Consider the following 24,107-nt stretch of genomic DNA (forward strand, 5'->3'; position numbering starts at 1 on the left):
AGGTTTTCTATCACTGCAATAGACTCTTCCTTTCTTAAAACCCATCACTTTTGTCTCTCTTCATGACTATTTTAAGGCTCCTTCAGCAAACCTAGATTTTTTTCCTCTTTAATGTACATAATCTTTTTAGATACAAATGTACTTGAGTTCAAGATTTATTTCTCTGCAGTACTGAGCACTGATGGATATCGATGGAGCTCCTGTAATAAAAACCATAAATGAAAGGCATACACCTAAGAAAATCATCTATCTTTCAAACTGTTACATACTGACAACACCAAAACTAATGTGATATATAATTTAACATGTAGAGTACGTGTGAGGAAGGGCAAGGTGTTTCCTTCAGGATGTTTCCCTTTAAAAGTAATAAGTCAGTCACATAAACGGGCCTTCCCACATAATTAGACTCCAGCTCTCATCACTGCTGTGAAAGTGTGTGGCGTGTGCTAACAGCTTGCTAAAGTTCAGTCTGTTAACAACACGTGTTTTCCTTGCTAGCATTTGGTGAATGAAAGACAGGATACCATAATTACAAGTGCCGGTTTAAAAATAAGTAAAGTGAGACAGAAGTGTCAGCCTGACAGCTTCTTTCTGCTGGATCTTCTACAACCTGTTTAGTAAATGATAAGTCTCCAGTTAGCGACAAGAAGCGGAGTCCTGCAGAGAGCTTTGATACTTAGTCAAGTGGCGGATATTAATTAAACCAACATGCTGAGCAAACTGCAGACAAATAAAGAATGACCCCAAAGGCTAGAGTTTGGCATCTAGCAGAGAATTTGTTTTTAAGTATTAATTTATATCCTTGACACTGTAAACTGCCCATTATCCTGCTGTTATATTGTTTATTTACTTTAATCTGCTTCGTCAGAGAGGAACACAGTTTTCGCTTAATCTTTGACTCCACAAAATCCTTGAGCCAAATATTACTATAAATATAGCATTTTGTTTTAAACCATATAATATGAACTTGCTGGATAGAGCACAATCAGCAGGATTAAATTATTTTTTATGAAACTGGTAAATTCTACATTGCTAATTCTTATATTAAAAGTGTACCTCTCACCCACATATAACAACAGGACAGCCATATTTGTGGACTGATAAAATATACTACCTCAAATGTACTAAAAAACTAATGACATCACTATGGCATGATACCCAGAGGAGGGCTGGCAGCCTTAGGTCTAGGGGCTAAGTCCAGTCGAGTGGCCCACTGAACCATCAAATCAGCTCACCATCCATGCCCACCTGGTTTTATAACGGATATTGATGTTATGAACAAGACAAACATGATGCAATGTGGTAACATCATTTAATGTTAATAGCAACAAAGGAGATTTAACAAAAATACATGACATTACGCCAGGCGGGGCCTAGGGAGCTCCTGTCATGCAGAGATCACTCTACCTGACAGGGAAGTGACTGTGTTAGTATTGTGCCACCCGGGTGCTATTAACATTAAAAGCTTACTCTGCACACTCATACCACTCCGCTGCACATATACCATTGTGTAGTGGTGACCAGTAGCTGTATACAGTGTCTGGCCCCTACATTAATCCAGCCCTGAGTGCGGCCTTTTTACCCGGCATCAGATCGGCCTGGGGGGCAATTTCCACCCTGCCCCCATTCCCAGTCCTCCCCTGATGATACCAGAGTAACTATGCTTCAGCTTCAAGTGAATTATAAAAGTATTCCAACCCATGCTAAAATCATGTCTTTAGTTCCCAAGTTTCAAAAATGTGTTCAATGTTAGGACACCACTTGAAGTATATAATCGTTCAGTTAACCTTCAAGCCCACTGACTGGTTCAGTGCTGTTATTTTAAACAAAACATATATCCAAGAAAAAAGGACCAACCTTGTAGCAGAAAAGAAGGTTCCAGTACAAGGTAAAAGCGGTTACTTAACTGAAAAAATGTGGCTTGGCCTAATAAAAATTCTTATTTAAAGCGGAGTTCCGTCCCCCCCTTAAAAAAATAAAAATTTAGCAGCTACAAATACTGTAGCTGCTGACTTTTAAATAGTAGAACTTACCTGTCCAGGGAGCCCGCGATGTCGGCACCCGAAGCCGATTTACGCATCGGCTCTCAGGTGTCGCCGCTGCCATCCAGGGTAAGGGAACCCGACAGTGAAGCCTTTCGGCTTCACTGCTGGTTCCCTACTGCGTATGCGCAAAGTGCGCTGTGCTTTGTAATTGGCCCAGCGGCGGAGGAAAAAGGAGGGGGCCGAACTTCCAAGGGACAGCACCGCGGCACTGTCTCCCAGGAAGTGGGGAAGGGTACCTGTCAAAAATAGGTACCCGTTCCCCCCTGAAAGGTGCCGGAGGGGGGAGGAAGCAGATCAGCGGAGTTCCACTTTTGAGTGGAACTCCGCTTTAAGCGTTACATCATAAAGCAGTACAAAATCACCAAACTTCTGCTAAGTATCAGCACCTTCCCCAGTGTCAAGATCACTACAGTGTATCGCACAAACAAAGATGCATAACAAACAGACAACAAAACAATGTACATTCATAAAACATCAGAACGTTAATCGCTTAAATAACCACTTTTACTTTGTACTGGAACCTCCTTTCCTGCTACAGGGTTGGTCCTTCTTTTAAAAACTTGAAGGGGCCTTATTTTTGTTTCTTGCAGATTCTGGGTTAAAGGAAAAGTACAGCCAAAGCTCGTTTGCCTGTACTTCTACTGTGGATCACAGGAGTTCAGTACATTCTGCACTCCTGTGACCCATTTTCAGCAGACAGCTGATCCAGGCTGTGGAAAGATCATGACAATATGGTCGGGATCCTCCCACAACCCTGGACTGGCACCTGGCTCAGCCTTTCAATGAGCCCCACTGAGAGCCTGAGCTAGCCATTCCTGCACCAGCTCTCTGCTCCCAGAGCTCTGGGAACCAATCGATCAGCAGTGTTTGATTGCTCAGTTTTTAGTCTTAAGGGCCATACACACTATAAGACTTTCTGAAGACTTTTTCCTTCAGATTTACCTTTTCTATGTAGTGCAAGGGCCTGCCAGATTGCATACAAATTGAAAGTGTTTAGGTTTGACCTCATATTATATGGTTTTGGTAAGTCTAAAGGAAAAAGTCTTCAGAAAATCTTATAGTGTGTATGGCCCATTAGAGCAGGCGGGGGACAGATGCAGCATCAGATGCTGCATTCACCGAGGTAAGTATGATTCTAAAAAAAATATTTTAAATTATAGTCTAAATGTTTTTCATGTTTCAATTAGAAGGGGGTATCACTCTTGAGCTTTTTATTTATTAATATACAATACACACATGGGAACACCTATGCTATAAGAGGGCAAAGTGAGACTATAAGGTTAATGGAAACCAAGATGAACATTTTGGTGATGACATCTTGTCTCTGAGGTCTGCAAATGGTTTATAAAGCCAGTTGATTAATTAATATACTTTTTAGGGTGGAGCAATTTTGGCTTTCTCCATGGTCAGTAGCAGTAAGAGGCAATAAAGAGCAAGGAGGTGAAGATGAGAACATTTTCTCTTCTTGTTGCTGCTAGGGGTACCATCAGAAAGCAATCCTCACTTAGGGGTTTATTTAACCTCCCTGGCGGTATGATTCTTTCGGATTTTAGGTGCTGAAAGCGGTACCATTATTTTGCTTGTAATTCTTAAGAATGAGCAGCCCAAACCAGCTATTTACATATGATTTTTTTTTTTTTACTGTGCGTTCTTCTTTATAACATCTCGGGTATGATAAAGTTTGAAACACAAAATGATAAATTATAATATAATAATAAATGATAAATAAGTTAAAGTATGTATGTGTATATATATATATATACACGTGTATATATATATATATATATATATATATATATATATATACGTGTATATTATATATATATATATATATATATATATATACATATACATATTATATATATATATATATATATATATATATATATATATATATATATATATACATAAAAAGTACAGTAAAACTGCAGGAAAGGGCACTGGGGGGCAAACTACTGTGAATTTATTTAATTTTGAATTGTATCAGTGTGTTTGGTGTGTTTTACATTTGAATTTGCCGCCGGTTCCGCCCCCTGCGAGTGTCACGTCGCAGGAGACGGAAGCAGGGGCTCACAGAGGATTGGGAGGAAGATCCGCCTTCACACACCGCCGGGATACATCGCTGGATCCCAGTGACAAGGTAAGTAACCACTCTACCAGGATCCAGCGACCTTCCTAGCGGTACCCTGAGTGTAGTTCGGGGTTACCGCTTTTGGCACTGAAATGTAACCCCGAGCCACACTTGGGAATACCACTAGAAAGGTTAATAAAAGGAAATATACTGTGCCCTTTTGAAAGTGCAGTTGCCTTCTGCAAGTTCAGTTGCTTCAGAGCTTAGTAAATGAGATGAAGCTTAACTTTTCAATTAAAGAATACCCAACCTCGTGCATGGAAAATTTAAAAAAAAAGACGCATTTTTGCTTGCACATTATTGGATGATGGAAGTCACAAGAGCTTCTGCTCATTTACTAAGCTCTGGAGCAACTGCACTTTGCAAAGTGCACAGTCTATTTGCCTTTAGTAAATCAACCCCTTAGGCTTATGGCATAAATGGTCCTCAAAGTGTTTTTTTTTTCTATTTTTTTGTACTTTGGAAACAGAAGATAAGATACTGTGCACTCAACGTGGATAATATTTTAGCATACTGCTACAACACAACCATATTTATTTTAGGAAAGATCTATGATGTTGGGAAAAGAGCAGTAATCCACAACAACTAGTGTTCACCGTTTGTCTAATAAACACATTTAGAACAAAGATGGTTTACAATTGGTTTCTAGCACTTTGGGCATTGGTCTTTGTTGTGTAGCGCATGTCTGGAAGTGGTGTAGTGCTATAAATGGACAGATGTGACTGTGAATTAATAATGCTCATGTAAAATCGTTTTTATGTTTTCTGGAGTAGCTGGATAGTTGCAAAGACTTTAAAAAGAAAAGCTTGCTGATAAAGCATGGCTTGTCAGTAGTAAAAACAGTGCTGTGTACAGAAAATGCTTGTTGCTTAGTATACATAGCTGAAGGAGATTTGCATCATATTTTACTTAACCCTTCTACTGAAACCATCATCAAAAGCAGAGGAACCGCTTTTCTGTAAGACTTACATATGCATTGTTTTTTTTTTTTTTTTTTTTTTTAAAAGAGTCATCTGTAATTACCAGTTTGCTGAGCGAATTCCTGCAGGGTTTGTACTCTTGCCATTAGTAAAAAGAGATAAGTTGAAATGTATTAAAATTTCACTGTACAACTGGGAGTTTTTGTTCACAGTAAACGTGTTAATGTTTTTCCATTGCTCTGGTGTTTGTGTTTAAATTTAGAGAATAAGCCCACCGGGGACAATATCATAGGAGAAATCTTGTATGATAGAAGAATTCTTTGGAGAACATATTGAAGAATATATTTTCCAAATGTCTCTTGGTGCAGAGATTTAAATCTCATCTTATTTCTATTCGTATCACAATATTGTAACGCATATTGTTTACACATAGTGGATAGGCTTCTTTTTCGCAATGGGAAGTGTTGCAGGGTTCAGTGATAGGCACAAGATTTAAAATATTAGTAAAGCTACTAAAGGCAAACTATAGGAATATTTTAAGAGCTATGAACAATTTTTTCAGCAACCTAATGGGCTGAATTTAAACATCACACACTTAATTTTTCTTGTCTTTTCACTTTTCAGGCTATGTCCCTAAGGGGCTTATAGATTACTTACTACTTCAGCAACTAGTAACCTAATGCATAGCATAAACTGGCCATACATGGTCAGATTTTGGTCTTTCTGTTTAGTTACCTGTGACACTGCAATGTGAGGGCCTAAATAAATTATCCATTTATGTGATATCCTGTTCTGTCTGTAAACATGTACACTATTTTTTGCTAAGTTTTGTGGTCCAAAACAGTGGCCCTCAACCCTGGCCTACAGGGCCCACTAACAGGCCAGATTTTAGGTATTACCTTGGGGAGATGCAGACTAGAGTACTGCAATCACTGAGCAGCAAATGATATCACCTGGGATGTATTTCAGTTATCTTGCAAACCTGGCCTGTTAGTGGGCCCTGTAGGCCAGGGTTGAGGACCACTGGTCTAAAAGATCAAAATCTGACTGTGCATTGCCATCTTAACCTTTTTGCTTTGAATAAAAAAAAAATGATTGCCAAAAAGATGTAAACAAAGAAATAAAAAGGCATTTATAATATTTAATATCTTCCCCACACTGTTCCCTGCAGACCCACTGCACAGCAATCCAGTTCCATTTTCTCTTTAAAGTTGAATGATGCTCAGAGTAATCCCACTTCAGGTGAGCCCAGGGCATCAAAGACTCACCTCCAGGGGATGTGTCATCACGCCAGTCAGGTTCACAGTACACGTCATTAGATGAGTGATGGTCTGTCCAGCAGTAAGGCCCCTTTCACACAGAGTGGACTCTTTTGAGACCATCAGGGGATTTGTCCACTGATCCCCTGCTGATCAGAGAAGAGTGGGCAGATGACTAATTCATGTCCCCTTCTTTTTTGCAAATCCAAAAGCAATATTCCTCATGCACACATTCCTAAAAATGTCTGTTCGGTAATGCTGGGCACTGTAATGACCACAGGCTGGAAACTGTTGAGAATCAGAGAGAAGAAATGTCATCAGCACACCAAGGATTCCTCAAACGTTCAAGATCACATGGTACACATACGTCAATGTTTCAGGGCCATGCAGGGTCCTTTCGGCAGGCCAGTTGGCCCTGCATGGCTCTGAAACGTTGAAGTATGTGTACCATGTGACCTAAAATGAAAGCTTTGGACCCTTTTGAGGAATCAGTGCTGTACTGATGGCACTTCCTCACTCTTAATTTTTGCAGAACAGACATAAACAGAGCCCCCAGTCTGTTCACTAGATGAGGATGTAAAGGGCAGCTCTCGCGGTCAAGGGTAAATAAATTTTTTAAAACAGGGAGGAGGAAAGGGATGTCAAAAAAAGTGAAATTGGGCTTTAAGATCCCTAGCATCTTCATATTTGCGGTTAACACTCATGAATCAGAGTAGTCAACATTGTGGAAGCCCATTTTTTATCCAGCAAATTCACATTTGTACCATCTGTATATATATATATATATATATATATATATATATATATATATAGAGATTAGATCAGCTAAATGTAAATAATTTACTGAATCAGTGCACACCAATATTTCTAATCATAATGGTACACGGGGGCTGCCACCCACAACTAATGCAGAAGCACAGTGATTGTACTTTACTGTCCCTATCTCTCTCATTTATAAGTTTGTCCCTCTGCTCAGACTGGTTGAGAACAATACAAGATCTACGTGACTTATCCTGTTAAGTTGTTGAAGTCAGGCACTCTGAGAGCCATTAGAGAGCACATCAAAATCTTTAGTGCGAAATACCATTCCAAAATCATTGTGCAGCTGCCACATTCAGATGTAAAGTTACATCAACCACTGTTTACAGTTAAACTTTGCAATGATAACTTAGAGTATGTACTTCCTAAAAATATGCTCTAGTTTCCCTCTGAAGGCCTTACGTTCAGAGAGAAAACAAGTGTTGGATTGTGTTGATGATGAGCCTATTTGTGATATATTATTGGTGCCCTACTGCATTTCAAGTGTATCTCATATCTAGAGTCATCTTCACTAATACAATTTGAAAAGCTGCTAATACACTTATATTTCTCCATGGCATTACAGAAAAGGATTGCTAATGTAATAGAAAAGGATATTGTTGCGGGAAAGTGACAGCTATCTGGAAGCTGCTGTTTTGTTATCAGTGGTAGCATACTTATAGGACCAAGTATGAGCTGAACAAGTAGGCTGTGACAAATCCTTACGAACAGGAATCGACAGACAACATTCATACAGCCACACAAAAAATATCTGCACACAATTGGATGTTTAAAGCAAGCACGGGCTCACTTCGCTTCACTGTAGTATATTGCTTCCTTTTATTGACCTACATTTTGTTTTGCATATAAATCCTCACAACTACAAAACTAAATTTGAAATGGTTAAAGTCAGTGGTCCTCAACCCTGGCCTACAGGGCCCACTAACAGGCCAGATTTGCAAGATAACTGAAATACATCCCAGGTGATATCATTTGCTGTTCAGTGATTGCAGTACTCTAGTCTGCATCTCCTCAAGGTAATACTTAAAATCTGGCCTGTTAGTGGGCCCCGAGGACCGGAGTTGAGGACCACTGGTTTAAGTGACCTGACCACGCTTGTAAGCATTAATAAACTAACTGGTTTGCTTAGGACCAACTTTGAAATGAATAATGCAGTAAATGGATCATACCTATTTTACCAGGAATTGAATAAATATTTAACAGTTTTAGAAATTTTCCAACATATTGATACATTTCTGTGCATAATAATGATCATGTATGGTATCTACAGCAGCTGGTGTTACTTAGGATTAAGCCCCTTTGTGGTCATGTATTGCATTGAATCAGCAAATAATGCAATGTGTATATTAGGTTAAAATAGCAAGAATTCTACAACCCTCACTCCGCTCCCTAGTATTAATCTACTTAATGATGTCGACTTCACTGACAGCCTGTGTTACAAAACTGCTGAAAAGACAGTGGGACAGAGGCATGTCTTTAAAAACCCATACAAATGAGCCCATCAAATGAGCCATGATTAAGGCCTGATGGTCAAAATGCATTGGATTTTTATTTTACTGTTGTTTGTATGCTAAAATAAACAATGTTTTGGCAGATGTCCATAGCACCAGCCTTTCCCTTTTTTTGTATGGATTACATGGAGGTTTATAGAGACCTCACAGGCTGGGTTCTGTAAATTGAGGCTCACCACACATTGCATAGGAGGTAGTAGCTCAGATGCACCTGTTTCAGGTCTATAAAAATACTTGAGCCCATTTTGGAGTGGTTGTGCTTTTGAGTTTACCCTAATTGAATACGATGGAGTAAATGGGCAGCATTTAGCAGTGGTACTCTCCAGTGATTTCTTGGTGACACTTCTGACGTTATTTTTTAAAAAACAAATACATCAAAAAGGTTGTCTATTTTCTTTATTCCCCCAAAGATTTCTAGGTGGGTGGGAACTAAAGCGCAAAATAGTCCTGAAGCACTTACATGACACATCGTAATTACAATTGGCATAACTGCTACTGCATATACCTTCCAGGGGATCATAGGTACCAAGTGCTTAAGTTACTTAAAGTTTCTATATAGTTTCAATGCACCTTGAAGAATGTGTTGAACCAACTATAGGATAACAAAATTGAAACATTATCCTTCCTGTTTTAAATTATTGTTAGCAAAATTAGGCCTAACATTACATGTGGCATTTCAGAAAGGATAGGGCTGCTTCTCAGAATCCTAACTGCCTTTAAACACTAGTCTGCAGGTTTCCTTTGCCATGTGTATTATTGTGAGTCTAGACCAGTGATGGCAAACCTTGGCACCCCAGATGTTTTGGAACTACATTTCCCATGATGCTCAACTACACTGCAGAGTGCATGAGCATCATGGGAAATGTAGTTTCAAAACACCTGGGGTACCAAGGTTTGCCATCACTGGTCTAGACTATGAAAGGCACCCATGTAACCAGGTATTTGAAGGAAATCATGCCTATTATTACACTAGAACTAGTTAATTTCAGTCTGAGTGTGTAAGAACATGCATTATTCCATGACAGACTTCAACGGCTGTTTTCCTTAGAGAGGTTGTGCTGTTCTGTACTGTCTCTTCTGACCTTCCTTAAACACCTGAAACAAACATGCTGATCTGCATACTGGCCTACCTGCCTTTACACTATCTGCTGTGTAAAATCCAGGTATTTCTTGAAAAGGAGGTTCACTATGGAAAAAAAAAAAAGAAAAGCCAACTGCTACAAATCCCGTAGCCGTGCTGTGCTTTGTGAATGGTTCCACAATCTTCTGGGACCTGTGACGTATCCCAGAAGACTGTGTGGGGGCAATCTGAGCAGAAGTGGGAGCGGGTACCGGTCAAAACTTGCTATCTGCTCCTCCCCTAAAAAAATGACATGTAAAATGTGACAGGGGAGAAGGGGAGGAGGACTTAAAGCAGAACTTCCTCTTTTGGGTGTTGTTCCACTTTAAATCACTTAAAGAATATTCAGTCAATTTACTAAAGAAGTTAAGAATCTTTGCTTAAAAAGTGTGTAAATGTTCACATCAATTATCCAATAATGTAAAAAGCAAATATGTGTGTGTGAATACTTTTCACGTTATTGAATATAGGACATTAATATTCACACAATTCTTTTCTGTGAAGATTCCCAACTGCTTTAGTAAACCAGCCTCATGTTTTCGTTAACTGTGCTGCCCAAGCCATCAAGATACTCCCTTTTTATTTTCAAACCTTCACTGGTAAACATTACAGCTGGGTTGGGTAGGAAGATCATCGTGAGATGTGTGCGCAATGCTTAGCAGTCTATAGCAATAGTAGCATTGGAGGTAGAAGCCAATATAGGCCGATGGACACCATAGTAACTAGTACTTGTCTGTCTCATGTTTACTGACCATTTTGCAAAGCAAAACTCATCTTAGAGTTATGTGATTACACTTGATGAATGAATGAAGCAGAGGCAGGGAGATGCATGCCTACATGTTCTCCGGTACAGCTTTCTCTCCAGCAAGTCTTTGGAAGAACTGGGATCAGCATAGTAGTGACATCACCAAATCTCACTTGAGACCCCATAAGAATAGAATAAGACAGCAGAGGGTGAGATATGCTTTGGATGGTCCCATACTGAGAATTTACAGCTATGAGGCTACATAACAAGGGGGCCTAGGCACAGCCTATGTAAGGATGTGCTTGGATACTTTTCAGGAGGAAAAAAGTAAATTTTTCAGGGTCCCGCTTAGCCACAATCAACCTTTCTAGATCTTCCTTTTAAAATAACAAATCAGCACCTTTTAGTATTGGTCCACTTTACCCTTTGCTTCATTTACTTGTTGATTATAAGCTAGTTAGGTTATGTCGTTTCAGGAATATTTTATTTGTATGTTTCGCCCGAGGGCCTAAGGAGTTTTCATATAGACACAATTCTCTAACTTGAGATGTTCAAGGTACTGAAACTTATGCCATGGGGGGCTTCCAGGAGTTGTCCCCTGATACAGGCTACACATGGTAACCTGTGTATGGTAAACTGTGACACATTGATTAGTCCATACATGCCTATGTATATCTGCTCCCTTTTTAAAGCACACACACAAAACATGATGTTAAAACAAATGCAGCGTACAGGAAAGAGTTAAACTCAGACTGTCCCTTTGTAACTTTCCTGCATGGCACAGCAGCACAATTAATTACAGAGTTCATTAATTAGCAAACATATTAAAGAAAGACACCATTACTGACAAGTGCAGACGTGATATATCATCAAGTCAATAAACTATTGAACATGGAACTGGACCTTTCAGCAAGATCTCCTTTCTTCCTCACTGTTAACCTACAGACACATATATTATTCCTGCTTCATCAGCAGTTGTCGTTGGTAATATATTTCTTATTACTATTTCCTTTAATCAGGAATACATACTTATATAGCTTGGAAAATGAGCGATCGAACAGTTTACATGATGGAGGGGGTGCTGTAAGTACCGTGTTTGACAGCATAATTTATTTCATGCAAGGGACTGGTTTTTAACAGCGGCGTTACAGAGAAGATATAAACTAATGCTTGGATGAGGATAACTTACTGTGCTGCAGCAACCTCAGAAGTGTGTGCATAGCACGATATAGAGAGCAGAGCATTGCTAAGAAACCAAAACTTGCATAATACAGGGGTGGGCCACAATTACTCTCAGTCTTCATCTCAGTCATCATAGATATCATATGGATAAAGTTTAGGTTTCCTAAATAAACCATATTCAAATAAGAAGACTGAATTTTAAATATTTTTTTTTTTAAGAAGACAATGGTATGTTTTAGGGAAGGGCTTTTTGGTTTCTCTTGGACACCAATACCATAGCCAGAATAGTTCTTATTTTATCCCTTGCTTTTTCTCATCTAAAGATTTGAGTGATTTTTATAGTCCCTCTTTCACAATTAGGGGTTCCAAGGAGCATTTGCTTTTTTTTTTCTTTTGAGGTCTATTTTCTATAGGATGTTCACCTGCTTCCACAGTCTCTATTTTACAGTTGTAAAATACCAAAGTTTAAACATCGTATGAAAATGCCAGAAGCATTGCTGCTATAAACTTGAAGATAATTTGGTCGTCCCTTTCAAGAGGTTAGGCTTAGCAAGCTTAGTCCCACCCAGTGCCATTTACTCCTCTAGTCCTTGTATAAAATCTATCAGACACATTTCCTGTCTATATACATAGGCAAATAATAATTTTGGATTGGGAGATGGGAGTTAAAAGGACACAGGATCTGTACCTAAATCAGAAATTATGAATAGCATAAACAAAGCAGTAAAATTGCATATACATTTAAAATCATTTTGCTTTATAAGAGCAATTTAAAGGTCATTGATTTTCATAGGGAATACATATTATTCACAACATATCGTATAAACACAATGGGGCTTATTAATGAACAGTACAAGGCGCAAAGTGTTAGGAAAGGTTACCTTTTGCAACCAATCAGAGCTTGCTTTGCTAAAGTCATAGCAGAACTAGATGGATTCCATTTTTTTGGTAGGAATATTGCACTTTACATTCACAACATTTACATGCTCTATAGATAGTGATGTGAGTCTCGCGCTGTCTAGAGGAATTTTTTATATATAGCACCCCTTATTGCTGCGTATACCGTTCTGTGAACCAGACAGTTTGCAAACAATTAATTTAAGCGCTGTACCTCCCCCTTTAAATTACTTATTTACATGCTCTGATTTATAATATTTAGTATTATTTTTTTTATTTATTTATTTATTTCAGGTACTTATACAGCTCTGTCAATTTACGCAGCGCTTTACATATACAGTGTACATTAACATCAGTCCCTACCCTCAAGGAGCTTACAATCTAAGGTCCCTAACTCACATTCATACATACACATACCAGGGCCAATTTATACAAGATCCAATTAACCTACCAGCATGTCTTTCGAGTGTGGGGGGAAACCGGAGTACCCGAAGGAAACCCACGCAGGCACAGGGAGAACATGCAAACTCCAGGCAGGTGGTGTCGTGGTTGGGATTTGATATTATGTACTTGGAATGTGTAAAACACATATCAAATACCAATTTGCCAAAATACAAATATATTTTAACTCTCTACAAAGTTAAAGCTAAACTCCAAGCATCAAAATATGTAAACATAAATGTAAATTTATTTTATATATAATTAACATAATTACCTGATGTGGGAGTGAGGAGCAGCACTAAAAGCTAACCAGGCTCTATTACATTTGCTGACAGGAGGAGAAAGCAGAGGGAACAGTGGTTTTGATAAAGCATGTTTATTGTGTGAAACGCCTCAACCTGTTCCTCCCCTGCCTTCATGCTCATCTTGTTGCTTTTAATGATTTCTGAATAAAGCCCTCAGCCATCTGATTTTCTCATTCAAGCAGAGTGAAAAGGGTTGAAGACTTATCAGTGTTTTGCTACATTTTAATTGTCCAGTCAGCAGCTGGGGATGGTGACCTCACTGTATTTCTGAACTCAAACAGAGAAAGTGGTGTCACCCTCCGGGCTGCACTGTCTAGCAAATGTATATGATTCACAAATGTTACTGTACAGATTGCAAATCTTTTGGCAAGTAAAGCTGGCCATAGATGGATCTTTTTTTTATTTTTTATTAACCAGCCGGCTAATCAAAAACAAAAAAACAAATGGATTCCCCCATCCACACATTCGAGGTGAATAGAGGAATCCTCCTGCTGCACTACACTATTGTATTCTGACAGTGGGGACTCCTCAGCTACTACAAGCAAAAAGAACAAAGAAAGGGCGCACCGACCTAGCGCATTATCCTCAATAAAAGGCTTTATTTATGTAACATTAAAAAATGGCTACTCACAGACATAGATAAACATAAGGCGTGTCAAGCTGATTTGCTCAATTGTCCGTGTTTAGTCCATATAATCGTCCATGACCGATGAGATGACTGACGCGTTTCGAGGCATAGCCTCTTCCTCAGAGCCACTGTGTCATGACTGTCTCTTTGATTTCAGTAGTGAGGTAGTGACCCAGCCACTACCCCCAAGTGGGAGTGTCCCTCCCCCGGGGGGAGTGACTGGAGCACCACCCCACCCACTTCTGTGGCATCATTAGTAATATACAGTGGCATACATTGATCATGCAAGTGCAATACAAATGCTGGAATATATACGTGAAATTAAAATATATATGCATAGAAACAGTGCAACAAGGAAAACAGTGCAACAATAAAATAATCTGGATAAAAACCACCATAAACAAATACTACCATAAACAAATACTAAAAATGGATAAAAACTGATAAAAATGCTTGCTGGGTGCACTTAAAATCATTGTAAACATTCCATAGAATGACAGCAAAGGTTAGCTAATATAATCTATCAATAATCGATAGTTCCCCCACAATATTTCCCATTACCTTCGCTGTCTATTGTGTCTAGTCCAGGCTAGATTTTTGTTTATACTTGATGATGTTCTGCTCTCTGTTCTCCCAGGAGATTCCAGAAACTCTGTAAAAGAGAGTCCTACTGGATATTCACTCTGGGGTCCCTAGCACCAGGGGGCATAAATGAGGATATAGAGATCCATGGGATTCTATAGGATCAATGGGGCATACCAAATCGATAGCCCCACCTGTCCTCATGCACTCCTCACTTTACAGGCCTGATACAGGTGTTATATGGCTCGCCTGTGCCATGATCACCCTTTATTCGGTCTATCTCATCTCTGCTTTTTGTGATATATATATACATATTTTTGATATATATATTTTTGATAATTTTGATAATTTTGTTAACTTTTTAACAATAATTTTTAGACAAATTCTTTTAATTGTTTCATTTATCTGTCTGGTTTCTATTCCCAGAGCTGCGTTCAAAGATGCGGCTCCTAAGTTCTAGAACTACATCTAAAATTATGGTCCCATTCAGTTTGCAATGAGTCATACAGTCTTGGGTTAGTCATAAACCTGCGACTGTTAGTGAACAAAGAGATTAGTTCACCTAGTTGAGAGGATATGTTTTCCTTAAACAGTCCATCCTTGGGTCATTTTCCAAAAAGGTCCACTCGTTCACCTATACATTCTCCTTGGTTATTAAATTCACATTGATTCTAACAGTTTTCTCTATACTGTGACTGTATTAAGTATCTATTTAGATAGTGTGGTATATTCATATACGTGTGAGATACTTGTTTTGTATCTACAAGCTTTAGACCCTTGATTGAATCAGACGGGGGTCCCATCAAACCCATATGCATTTTATATAGAGGAGTTGCTGCGTGCATGTGTGGCTGCGTATGTACATGAGCCTGCATGCCCCTTGTGGGTTTTGTACGTGGTTGTGCATGTGTGCCCACACGGGTATACAATAGGACTACATCATTATTAGTAATTGTATGTAGCAAAAATATACACATGGATAAATGCAATCTTCTTGATTCCATCAAAGATATATAGTGGCCTAAATATAGTTTTTAATCAAGTATATAGAAGGGTGGAGGCTTTCTAAATAGAGATATTGGCACAATGGAGTTCCGAATTCAGGAATCTACAGAAGCGCCTAGAGGGTTAACAAAGTGGGATGTGATGTCATGTATTAGGGGCGCTGATGGCGTCTGTTGGGCCAATGCAGAGATAGAGGGAGTGGCCCGAGAGACAGACCGCCCCGCTGCACACAGTACCTCGACTCCCGAGATACAGGAAATGACGTCGGCGGAAGTGACGACAGGTGGAACGCATGACGCAACAACCCGGAAGTCGGGTAGCGGCGTGCGTTCCACGGAGCCGGTGATCGGTACAGCATGACCGATCGGCTCCAAGTTACATTATTATCTATGCCCCACTCGTCCCATGAAGTTGGGGAGTGGCCGATCGGCCTCCTAACCCCCCCCCTCTCTGATCTCTCCTATTCAGTGGGGATCCCCCCAGCCTTCCATCCCTCCCCCTATTTCCATCCCTTCCCCCAGTATGATGGAATCGCCTGGGAGAACAGAGAGCAGAACATCATCAAGTATAAACAAAAATCTAGCCTGGACTAGACACAATAGACAGCGAAGGTAATGGGAAATATTGTGGGGGAACTATCGATTATTGATAGATTATATTAGCTAACCTTTGCTGTCATTCTATGGAATGTTTACAATGATTTTAAGTGCACCCAGCAAGCATTTTTATCCGTTTTTATCCATTTTTAGTATTTGTTTATGGTAGTATTTGTTTATGGTGGTTTTTATCCAGATTATTTTATTGTTGCACCGTTTTCCTTGTTGCACTGTTTCTATGCATATATATTTTAATTTCACGTATATATTCCAGCATTTGTATTGCACTTGCATGATCAATGTATGCCACTGTATATTACTAATGATGCCACAGAAGTGGGTGGGGTGGTGCTCCAGTCACTCCCCCCGGGGGAGGGACACTCCCACTTGGGGGTAGTGGCTGGGTCACTACCTCACTACTGAAATCAAAGAGACAGTCATGACACAGTGGCTCTGAGGAAGAGGCTATGCCTCGAAACGCGTCAGTCATCTCATCGGTCATGGACGATTATATGGACTAAACACGGACAATTGAGCAAATCAGCTTGACACGCCTTATGTTTATCTACGTCTGTGAGTAGCCATTTTTTAATGTTACATAAATAAAGCCTTTTATTGAGGATAATGCGCTAGGTCGGTGCGCCCTTTCTTTGTTCTTTTTGCTTGTAGTACCGGTGGACGACCCCAGTCCGTTAAGGGCAGCAAGACAGTAGCCATCTAAGAAGCCATTTGTCAGTCCCGTGAGGAGTGTGGTTGAGGGGCTTGGATACCAAGCGCAGGAGAAGGGTGGTTTCACCTTATTGTTTTTTGGGACTCCTCAGCTGTCAGAATACAGTGACCAGCCCAGGCAGCCGATTAGCTGCAGCACTGATCGAACACAAATTTCCCAAAAAGCCTGTTTCCCACAAACCGGAATGGCCATAGATGGATCAAAATTCTGTCGGCTGATTTAGCCAAATTTTGATCCATCTATGGTCAGTTTCAGGCTGGAATTCAGCTTTAAATTAGCAGCCAGTAGTGAACTGACTAGACATTTGTATTCTTTTTTCTTCATCCCTATACTAATCCTTCAAAATTCCAGTAAATAAAAAGCTTTACATATTGAACAGTTACAGTATGTACTCCTGGTTATAATAAATATCATTTCTTTGGAAACTTGATTTGATATATTACAGGCTCCACGAGCTTAGTGTTTGAAATTTCCTTCTTGTGTTGCCCATAAAAAGTACCTTTTAAATGTTCGTAATCTCCAGCTTTTGCTGTTTTCAGTTCCATGAGAACACAGCGAATACCTAACTCAGAAACAGCTTTGATGCCATGTTAACCACATAGTTGAAAGCAATATATGCCAAACAAAAATGACACATAAAACATTACGTGTGTGCAGAGATTTTATGTTATCTGGTAACTCGCGTATGTTATAAACTGAAGGATAAAATGGTCTTCGCGTTGTGAGTATAGTCAGATTACTTTTCCTTGGTGTGTTCAAAACTGCCCAAAAGTATTTTTTGTACATGTCATATTGTTACTGGTTGCTTTAATCAGTGTGACCATAACATAGTATGCAATCTTTTTCAGTATATGTGATCTATTGGACCAGCAATTTACTCTAACAAGTGTACATAAAGTTTTGGCTGTTTAAGGATAAGTGTACTTTTATTGCACTATCCTTTTTAGGTCCCCTTCTTTAGCTTTTGTGTTATTTAGTATACTTTATCAGAAACATCGCCCTATGGAAAAGTCAGTTTATTTAGTGCGCATGCAAAAAATACAATGAGGGACTGGAGAGAATTTGAAGACAGGGTGTGGGATATTGGGCCAGCTGCACACTGATGGTGACCCTCAGGGCTGCTGTTAGAAATTATGGGGACCCATACAGACTTCCTTACAGGTCCCCTCCGAAAATATCAAAAATATTATTTTAGGACAAAACCCACTCAAGTGAATAGCGTTGCAGGGTATTAGTGTGGGGTTAAAGCAGGCGGTGAGGAGGCTGCCTGTCAAATACTCTCTGAAGAGGGATCCGAATGCTGACTGCTCCTCAGAGAGCAAAGCATATGGGTACAAGCTCTTAATTTTTTTAACTTTTTTTTAAGAATTTTTTTTTTTTTAACTTTTTTACCTGCTTTGTTGAGAGGCTTTGGTGAAATATCAGGGGTCTAAAAAGTCCCCTGATGTCTCACATTTGAGACAGAAAAAAGGACTGAGGACATAGATTCATACCAGTCCCTTTCTCTGCAGCCTCAGCTGAACAGGAAATGGATGAATGGGAACCCCCATAGTTTACTAAGCTTCAGTGATGAATGGACACAGGAGAAATTGGTACCAATCACTCACTCACTCACCCCTGGCCTACCGGCCCCCTTTCTCTATCCTAAATCAGATCTCTCTATGTGCCTACAGCAGCTGAGAAGCCAGCAGCAATGCAGGGGGGAACACACAGGAGGCCAAACAGCAGTAGAACCAATGCCCCCTGTAGTGCAGCTGGAGAGAGTAAGCTGGCAGCACTGCAGGGGGATCCACAAGAGCCACTAGACAGTACAGCTGGCCCTCCTGCTTGGCAGGTGCCCAGGCCCTCCTTTGGAACTGAGGGGACCTGGGCCCAGTACAGGAGGCCAACTGTACTGCCTTATGAGTGGCCCTGGTAACCCATGAGGTATAATTAGAATTTAGGTTAAAGTACATGAAAAGGCAATATTTTAAAGAAAGGTAACATATCACTGGAAAACATGCACATGTATCCATATGTTTTCCTTTTAACATTCTGCAAGTACAGAAACATAACTGTTGAACCTCCAGGCTTATGGTGTACTCTTTCTTCTGTGACATGACAACACCCCTCTGAAGCACGTAATGTCAGGTCTGTCTACTTAAAAAGTATCAGTAGATCCAGAGATATTGACAGTTGACTTGTCCTGTAAGTCAAGCCTAATGCTATTCCCTCCCAATCTTTTATTGGTCAAAAAGGCTGCATTTACAATAAAAACCAATAGGGATGGTCAGCAGGCAAGAGAAAATGGGAGCTATGTTAGACTTTTACAGGAAAACTTTGATTTTGCAAATAAAGCTACTTAGAAGTTCAAATTTGCATCAGTTTTCAGTGATGGTATTTTTTTGTTTATGTCTTTTTTAATACTGTTCTCAGTTTTAATTGCCCAGGTTTGAGACAGTTGTACTTTGAGCTATTAGGGCTGTCTTGCTAAAAAATAGTGACTAATGGGTGTAGAATGGCAAAGATCTTTGCATTACATTTTTTGTTAATAAAGTCAATTTTGTAATCGTAATAAGTCAGTAGGGGTGATTTGCTAAAGGAGAAGCAGTAGCTCACATATCTTTTTGAATAAAGCGAAGTTGTGTTGGTTTCAAACATCCAATCATATGCAACAAAAATCCTGTTTTTTTATTTTTTTTTTATTTCTCCTTACATGTGACTAGGTATTCAAAGCAAACACAGCTCCACCTTATTCACTAACCTTAATAAACATTCACTTTGCTAAGTGCTTCTTCTCCCTAAGTAAATCAATCCCATTAACTCTGCTTTTTTGCATTCAGCCCATGTAAACCAGGTCAGCTTGGCACCATACTAATATATGAACTATGTATATGATTTCTTACAATGTTCTTAGATAACCTCATAGCTTTTATTTTGTTTATCGGTTTTAATGTTATGACAGCCACTCGAAGCTAAGACTCTCTTAAGTATTAAAGCAGTGCATCGGAAATGTGCTTTTTCCATTTTTTGTGTCCCTGCAAACAACACTAATAGGTGATTACACTGTGTTTCCATAAGCCACAATATCTCATACATATTGTAAGAGCATCAACTGTGAAATGGACATCTCGATCAATGACTCTCTCTTTCCTCTTCTAGGCCATCCGATGTACACTTGTAAATTGCACATGCGAATGTTTCCAGCCTGGGAAGATTAATCTGAGAACCTGTGACCAATGTAAACATGGCTGGGTGGCACATGGTAAGAAACATACTTGTGCTATTTGTTTGTCGAAGGCTTAGATATTACTGACCAAGTTCTGTCACTGGTGGTTATTTACTAAAATTGGAGAGTGCAAAATCTGGCGCAGCACTGCATAGGAATTAATCAGATTCCAGTTTTATTGTCAAAGCTGGGATGAACAAGCTGAAAGTTAGAAGATGATTGCCTACCATGCACAGCTGTACCAGATTCTGAGTGCAAAAGTTTTAGTAAATCTCGAATACAGATGCCTGACAATGATTTGACTAATACCATCAAAGGGCCTAATGTATGATAGAATAACATTTTCCTAATTATGGGCAAACTTCTTTCCCCTCTTTTTTTTTTTAAGTAAGGTCCATTATTGTCATTTGTTGTCATGCCTGGACAATCCCTTAACATTGTGGAGTTGATTTACTAAAACTGGAGAGTGCAATCTAGTACAGCTCTGCATAGAAAGCAATCAGCTTTTAGGTTTTAGGCCAGGTTCACACTGGTACGACACAACTGTTTATGACTGTCGATCTGACTTTGCCCTGCGACATCAGTCCTACATCGGTCCTACTTCCATCCGACTTGAATGAACAGGATATGATTTTGTTTAGACTTTGAGATAGTCCGACTTGTCCTTTGACCATTTAAAACAATCCCAGCATGACATTAAAAGAGAAGTATTGGATTTTTTTTCCCCCCATTTATACCTATCTAGGTGGATGCAGCATCGATCCGAACACCACCGATCGCTTGGTTCTGACAGCTCCCCGAGCAGAGAGCTGGTGACTGTCAATCAGCAGCTCCCTTCTCTGCATCCTCCTCGCTCATTGAAGCGCTAGACTGTGGAGGGGCAGGGAGTGGCTGGCTTAGACTCTCAGTGGCTCACTGAAAGGCTGACCTGGGTGTGGGTCCAGGCACCTGGCCGATCCCAACTCCGTGGTCATGATGACGCGGTGTCTAGACCGACTTCTGTGATGTCAGCAGAGAGTGGACTTCAGCTGCTCTCTGCAACAGAACAAACTGCATTCCTGTGATCCTTAGGAGATGAACAGCCAAACTAGCTTTAGCTGTACATCTCCTTTAATTCCTTTTCCTGCTGCTGTAATTACCATGTCGGATGTCCCATGTGGTATGGTTAGATTCCGACTTTGATCCAACTTCAATGATATTGAACGGGCTGAAGTAATACCAAAGTAGTGCACAAACCTTTTTTAAAGTTAGACCAACCTGTGTCAGACCAATTAAGATGGCTCTCATAGGGAAGCATTGATTTGTAAATGTCATGTGGCATGTGCTCCCAAAGTCGGAGCGTATGTCGCACCAATGTGAACTGGGCCATATAGTCAAAGCTTAATTGAACAAGCTGAAGTTAGAATGATTGCCTACCATGCACAGCTGCACCAGATTTTGCACTCTCCAGTTTTAGTAAATCCCCCCCAGTATGTGCTGAGAATTGTGAACGTCTTAAATGCATCTGCAATTGGTCAATCCAGCTAGTGCAGACTTTTCTAGTTAGAGGTCTAGACTGACTGACGGGCCTTTAAATGCTTTAGGAACTAAGGCCTGTTACATTAATTTCTTTCACATACTTCAACAAAACACATTTTATCAGCAAAAAGGGGGGAAAGATTAGATCCTCTGACAAGTTACTATTAATGTTTGTGCTTCCTGTCCCAGTGACAGCCAATCCTCTCATTTTTGTCTTGTTGTCACAGATATAGAAGGTGAGTTGGAATCTTTCCAATGGGGTCATGGACAGGAATAAAAATTGACAGAGGTATTTACTCTTCCCAAGACTATCAAAAACTAAGGAAAAGAAAGTTCAGGCTAAGGTTAGGCTTTAGCATCTTTATATGTGTATGCTTCTTACTGGGTAAGAACCTGTTATTTGAACTCTGAAAAGAAAATGAAGGCACTTTCAAACTCAAAAACAAAATTTTATTAGGTTTCAGCCCACCGATTCTTAGATATTGGGACTGTATTAGATTTCTTTTTTTAAGCTTTTTTTTCCGGCACCACCTGGTGATTTAATCTGTTATTTTCAACTTCCTACATACTTAAGCTGTTAGAGAGTTAAGACGGACCATTTTACACTGACAGGGGTGCTTACAATGTTTTTTTTTTTTATTTATATAAAACCTTTGCTGTAGCTGCTTATATAGTTTTAGCTGGAGTTCAGCTTCAATTTGTTGGTCAAGTCCCTCTAAATCTGCTAGTAAAATGCTACCCTCGCCCCAGACTGACAATGATGCTGTCCAAAGGTATCTGCCTTATTACTTCATCCAGAATGCATACACCCTAAGAAGGAAGTGTTTTACTTCCAGGATCACCAGGTGAAATTAAGAAATAAAATGCCTAAAAAGAAAACCAATGCAGCCACCACATCTAAGAATTGGTAAGCTGCAATTGAATCCATTTTTTGTTTTTGGCTTTATTACTGCTTTAACTTTTACTTTTTTTTCGAATGGGCAGTTGGTACAATTTTTTGACAAATACCGATGGTAAAAAGGTAACAAGTGCACATATAGAAGAATAAAACATATTGGCTGGCCACCTTATCTGATAGATCTAGCTGATATCTTAAGGATAACAATTGATTTACAACGCTATGTCACAATTATTAAAGCGGTAGTATACCGCTTTTTGTGACTTTTAACTACAGGTAAGCCTATAATAAGGCTTACCTGTAGGTACAATTAATATCTCCTAAACCTGCACGGTTTAGGATATATTTGCACTGCATGCAGCCGCTGACGCGAGCGGCGCATGCGCTCTGAAGGTCTGGCGGACCTTCAGCATTCCTTGCCGGGAAGTGCCGGAAAATTACTCCCGCGTGCATGCGCGGGAGTGACGTCATCGTGGCTCCGGCCACTCACAGCGCCGGAGCCACCGAACCCGGAAGAGACGCTGAGGGATCATGTCAGCTCCCACAGCGGTGTCCGGGGTCCATGTCGGGACTTTGTTCTAAGGTAAGTATTTCAAATGAGCTAGTATGCGATGCATACTAGCTCATTATGCCTTTGTCTTGCAGGGTTTTTTTTTTTTTTTTTGTATACTACCGCTTTAATTCAATTCAGTTCAGTTGAATTCAATACTGTGTAAAAATAAATGGTAATTTTAATATTACTATTATTATTTGCATTTTTATGGGCATTTCACTTTGCAGAACAACTGACAGTTACTGTATGTCATTGGATTGGACTATTATAAATGTCTGGGATGCATTGAAGGTTCACCTTGTAAATGTTCACATTCTTCGCAGGGTTCTTTTATCCAACAGCAATATTTGCAGAAGAGTGTTCAAGCAGTCCTGCCTATGACTCACGTATCTGTGTATGTGCTTTAACAGATCAGCTGCAGAGTTGTGGCTGTCATTGTGGACAGCGAACCTCATAAAAATATACTAATGTGTGCAGGGCACAGGAGTGCTGGGCAGGGCTTCCTAAACCCTTGGCTGCACATAACCAAGAATGTTGGCATCCAGCATAGTGTGATGTTAGGCTTTGAACAAGTTAAACCCTCAGAGTTCAAGGGTCCAAGCAGAAGGTAAAAAAAGAAAAGTAATACATAGACAGACAAGTAAGCAGGCTGAGTGCAATTAAAGTTGATAGGCAGGCAAAAGGACAGGGCAAGCAGAAAAAAAAATCTGAAACAATGGGCAAACCAATTTGCTACTAGGATGGCGAAGAACAAGATGCACTTATTGTGCACAGGTAAGAATGGAAAGCCAAAAACGCAAGTCAAAAGCAGGCCAGGGATCAGGATCAGAGGGGCTAAGCCAAATACAGAAATTTAGGGTAAAGATCCTTTCACATGGGCTTTCCACCTGACAGACTCCGTTTTGCTCAGCAGGGATTGATCCGCTGATCCCTGCGGAGCAGGCAGATGACAGGTCTGTCTCCGCTCACTTTGCTGAGATGAACCTGTCAAATCCCCACTATCCTCAATGGGAG

At 39.9% G+C, this 24,107-nt stretch overlaps 1 protein-coding gene across 7 annotated transcripts in view; it reads left to right on the forward strand.

Moving 5' to 3' along the window:
* BNC2 (basonuclin zinc finger protein 2) overlaps window positions 1-24,107 on the forward strand; it is an 806,895-nt gene that overhangs the window by 580,283 nt on the left and 202,505 nt on the right. For all 7 annotated transcript variants that reach the window (XM_082242957.1, XM_082242956.1, XM_082242958.1 and 4 more), the window contains one exon: window positions 20,058-20,160. In XM_082242957.1, coding sequence (XP_082099083.1) covers window positions 20,058-20,160 — 103 coding nt within the window. The remainder of the gene's footprint in view (window positions 1-20,057; window positions 20,161-24,107) is intronic.

The sequence above is a fragment of the Pelophylax lessonae genome (assembly GCF_965119305.1).
Source record: "Pelophylax lessonae genome assembly, chromosome: 1".
In the NCBI taxonomy this organism is placed as follows: domain Eukaryota; kingdom Metazoa; phylum Chordata; class Amphibia; order Anura; family Ranidae; genus Pelophylax; species Pelophylax lessonae.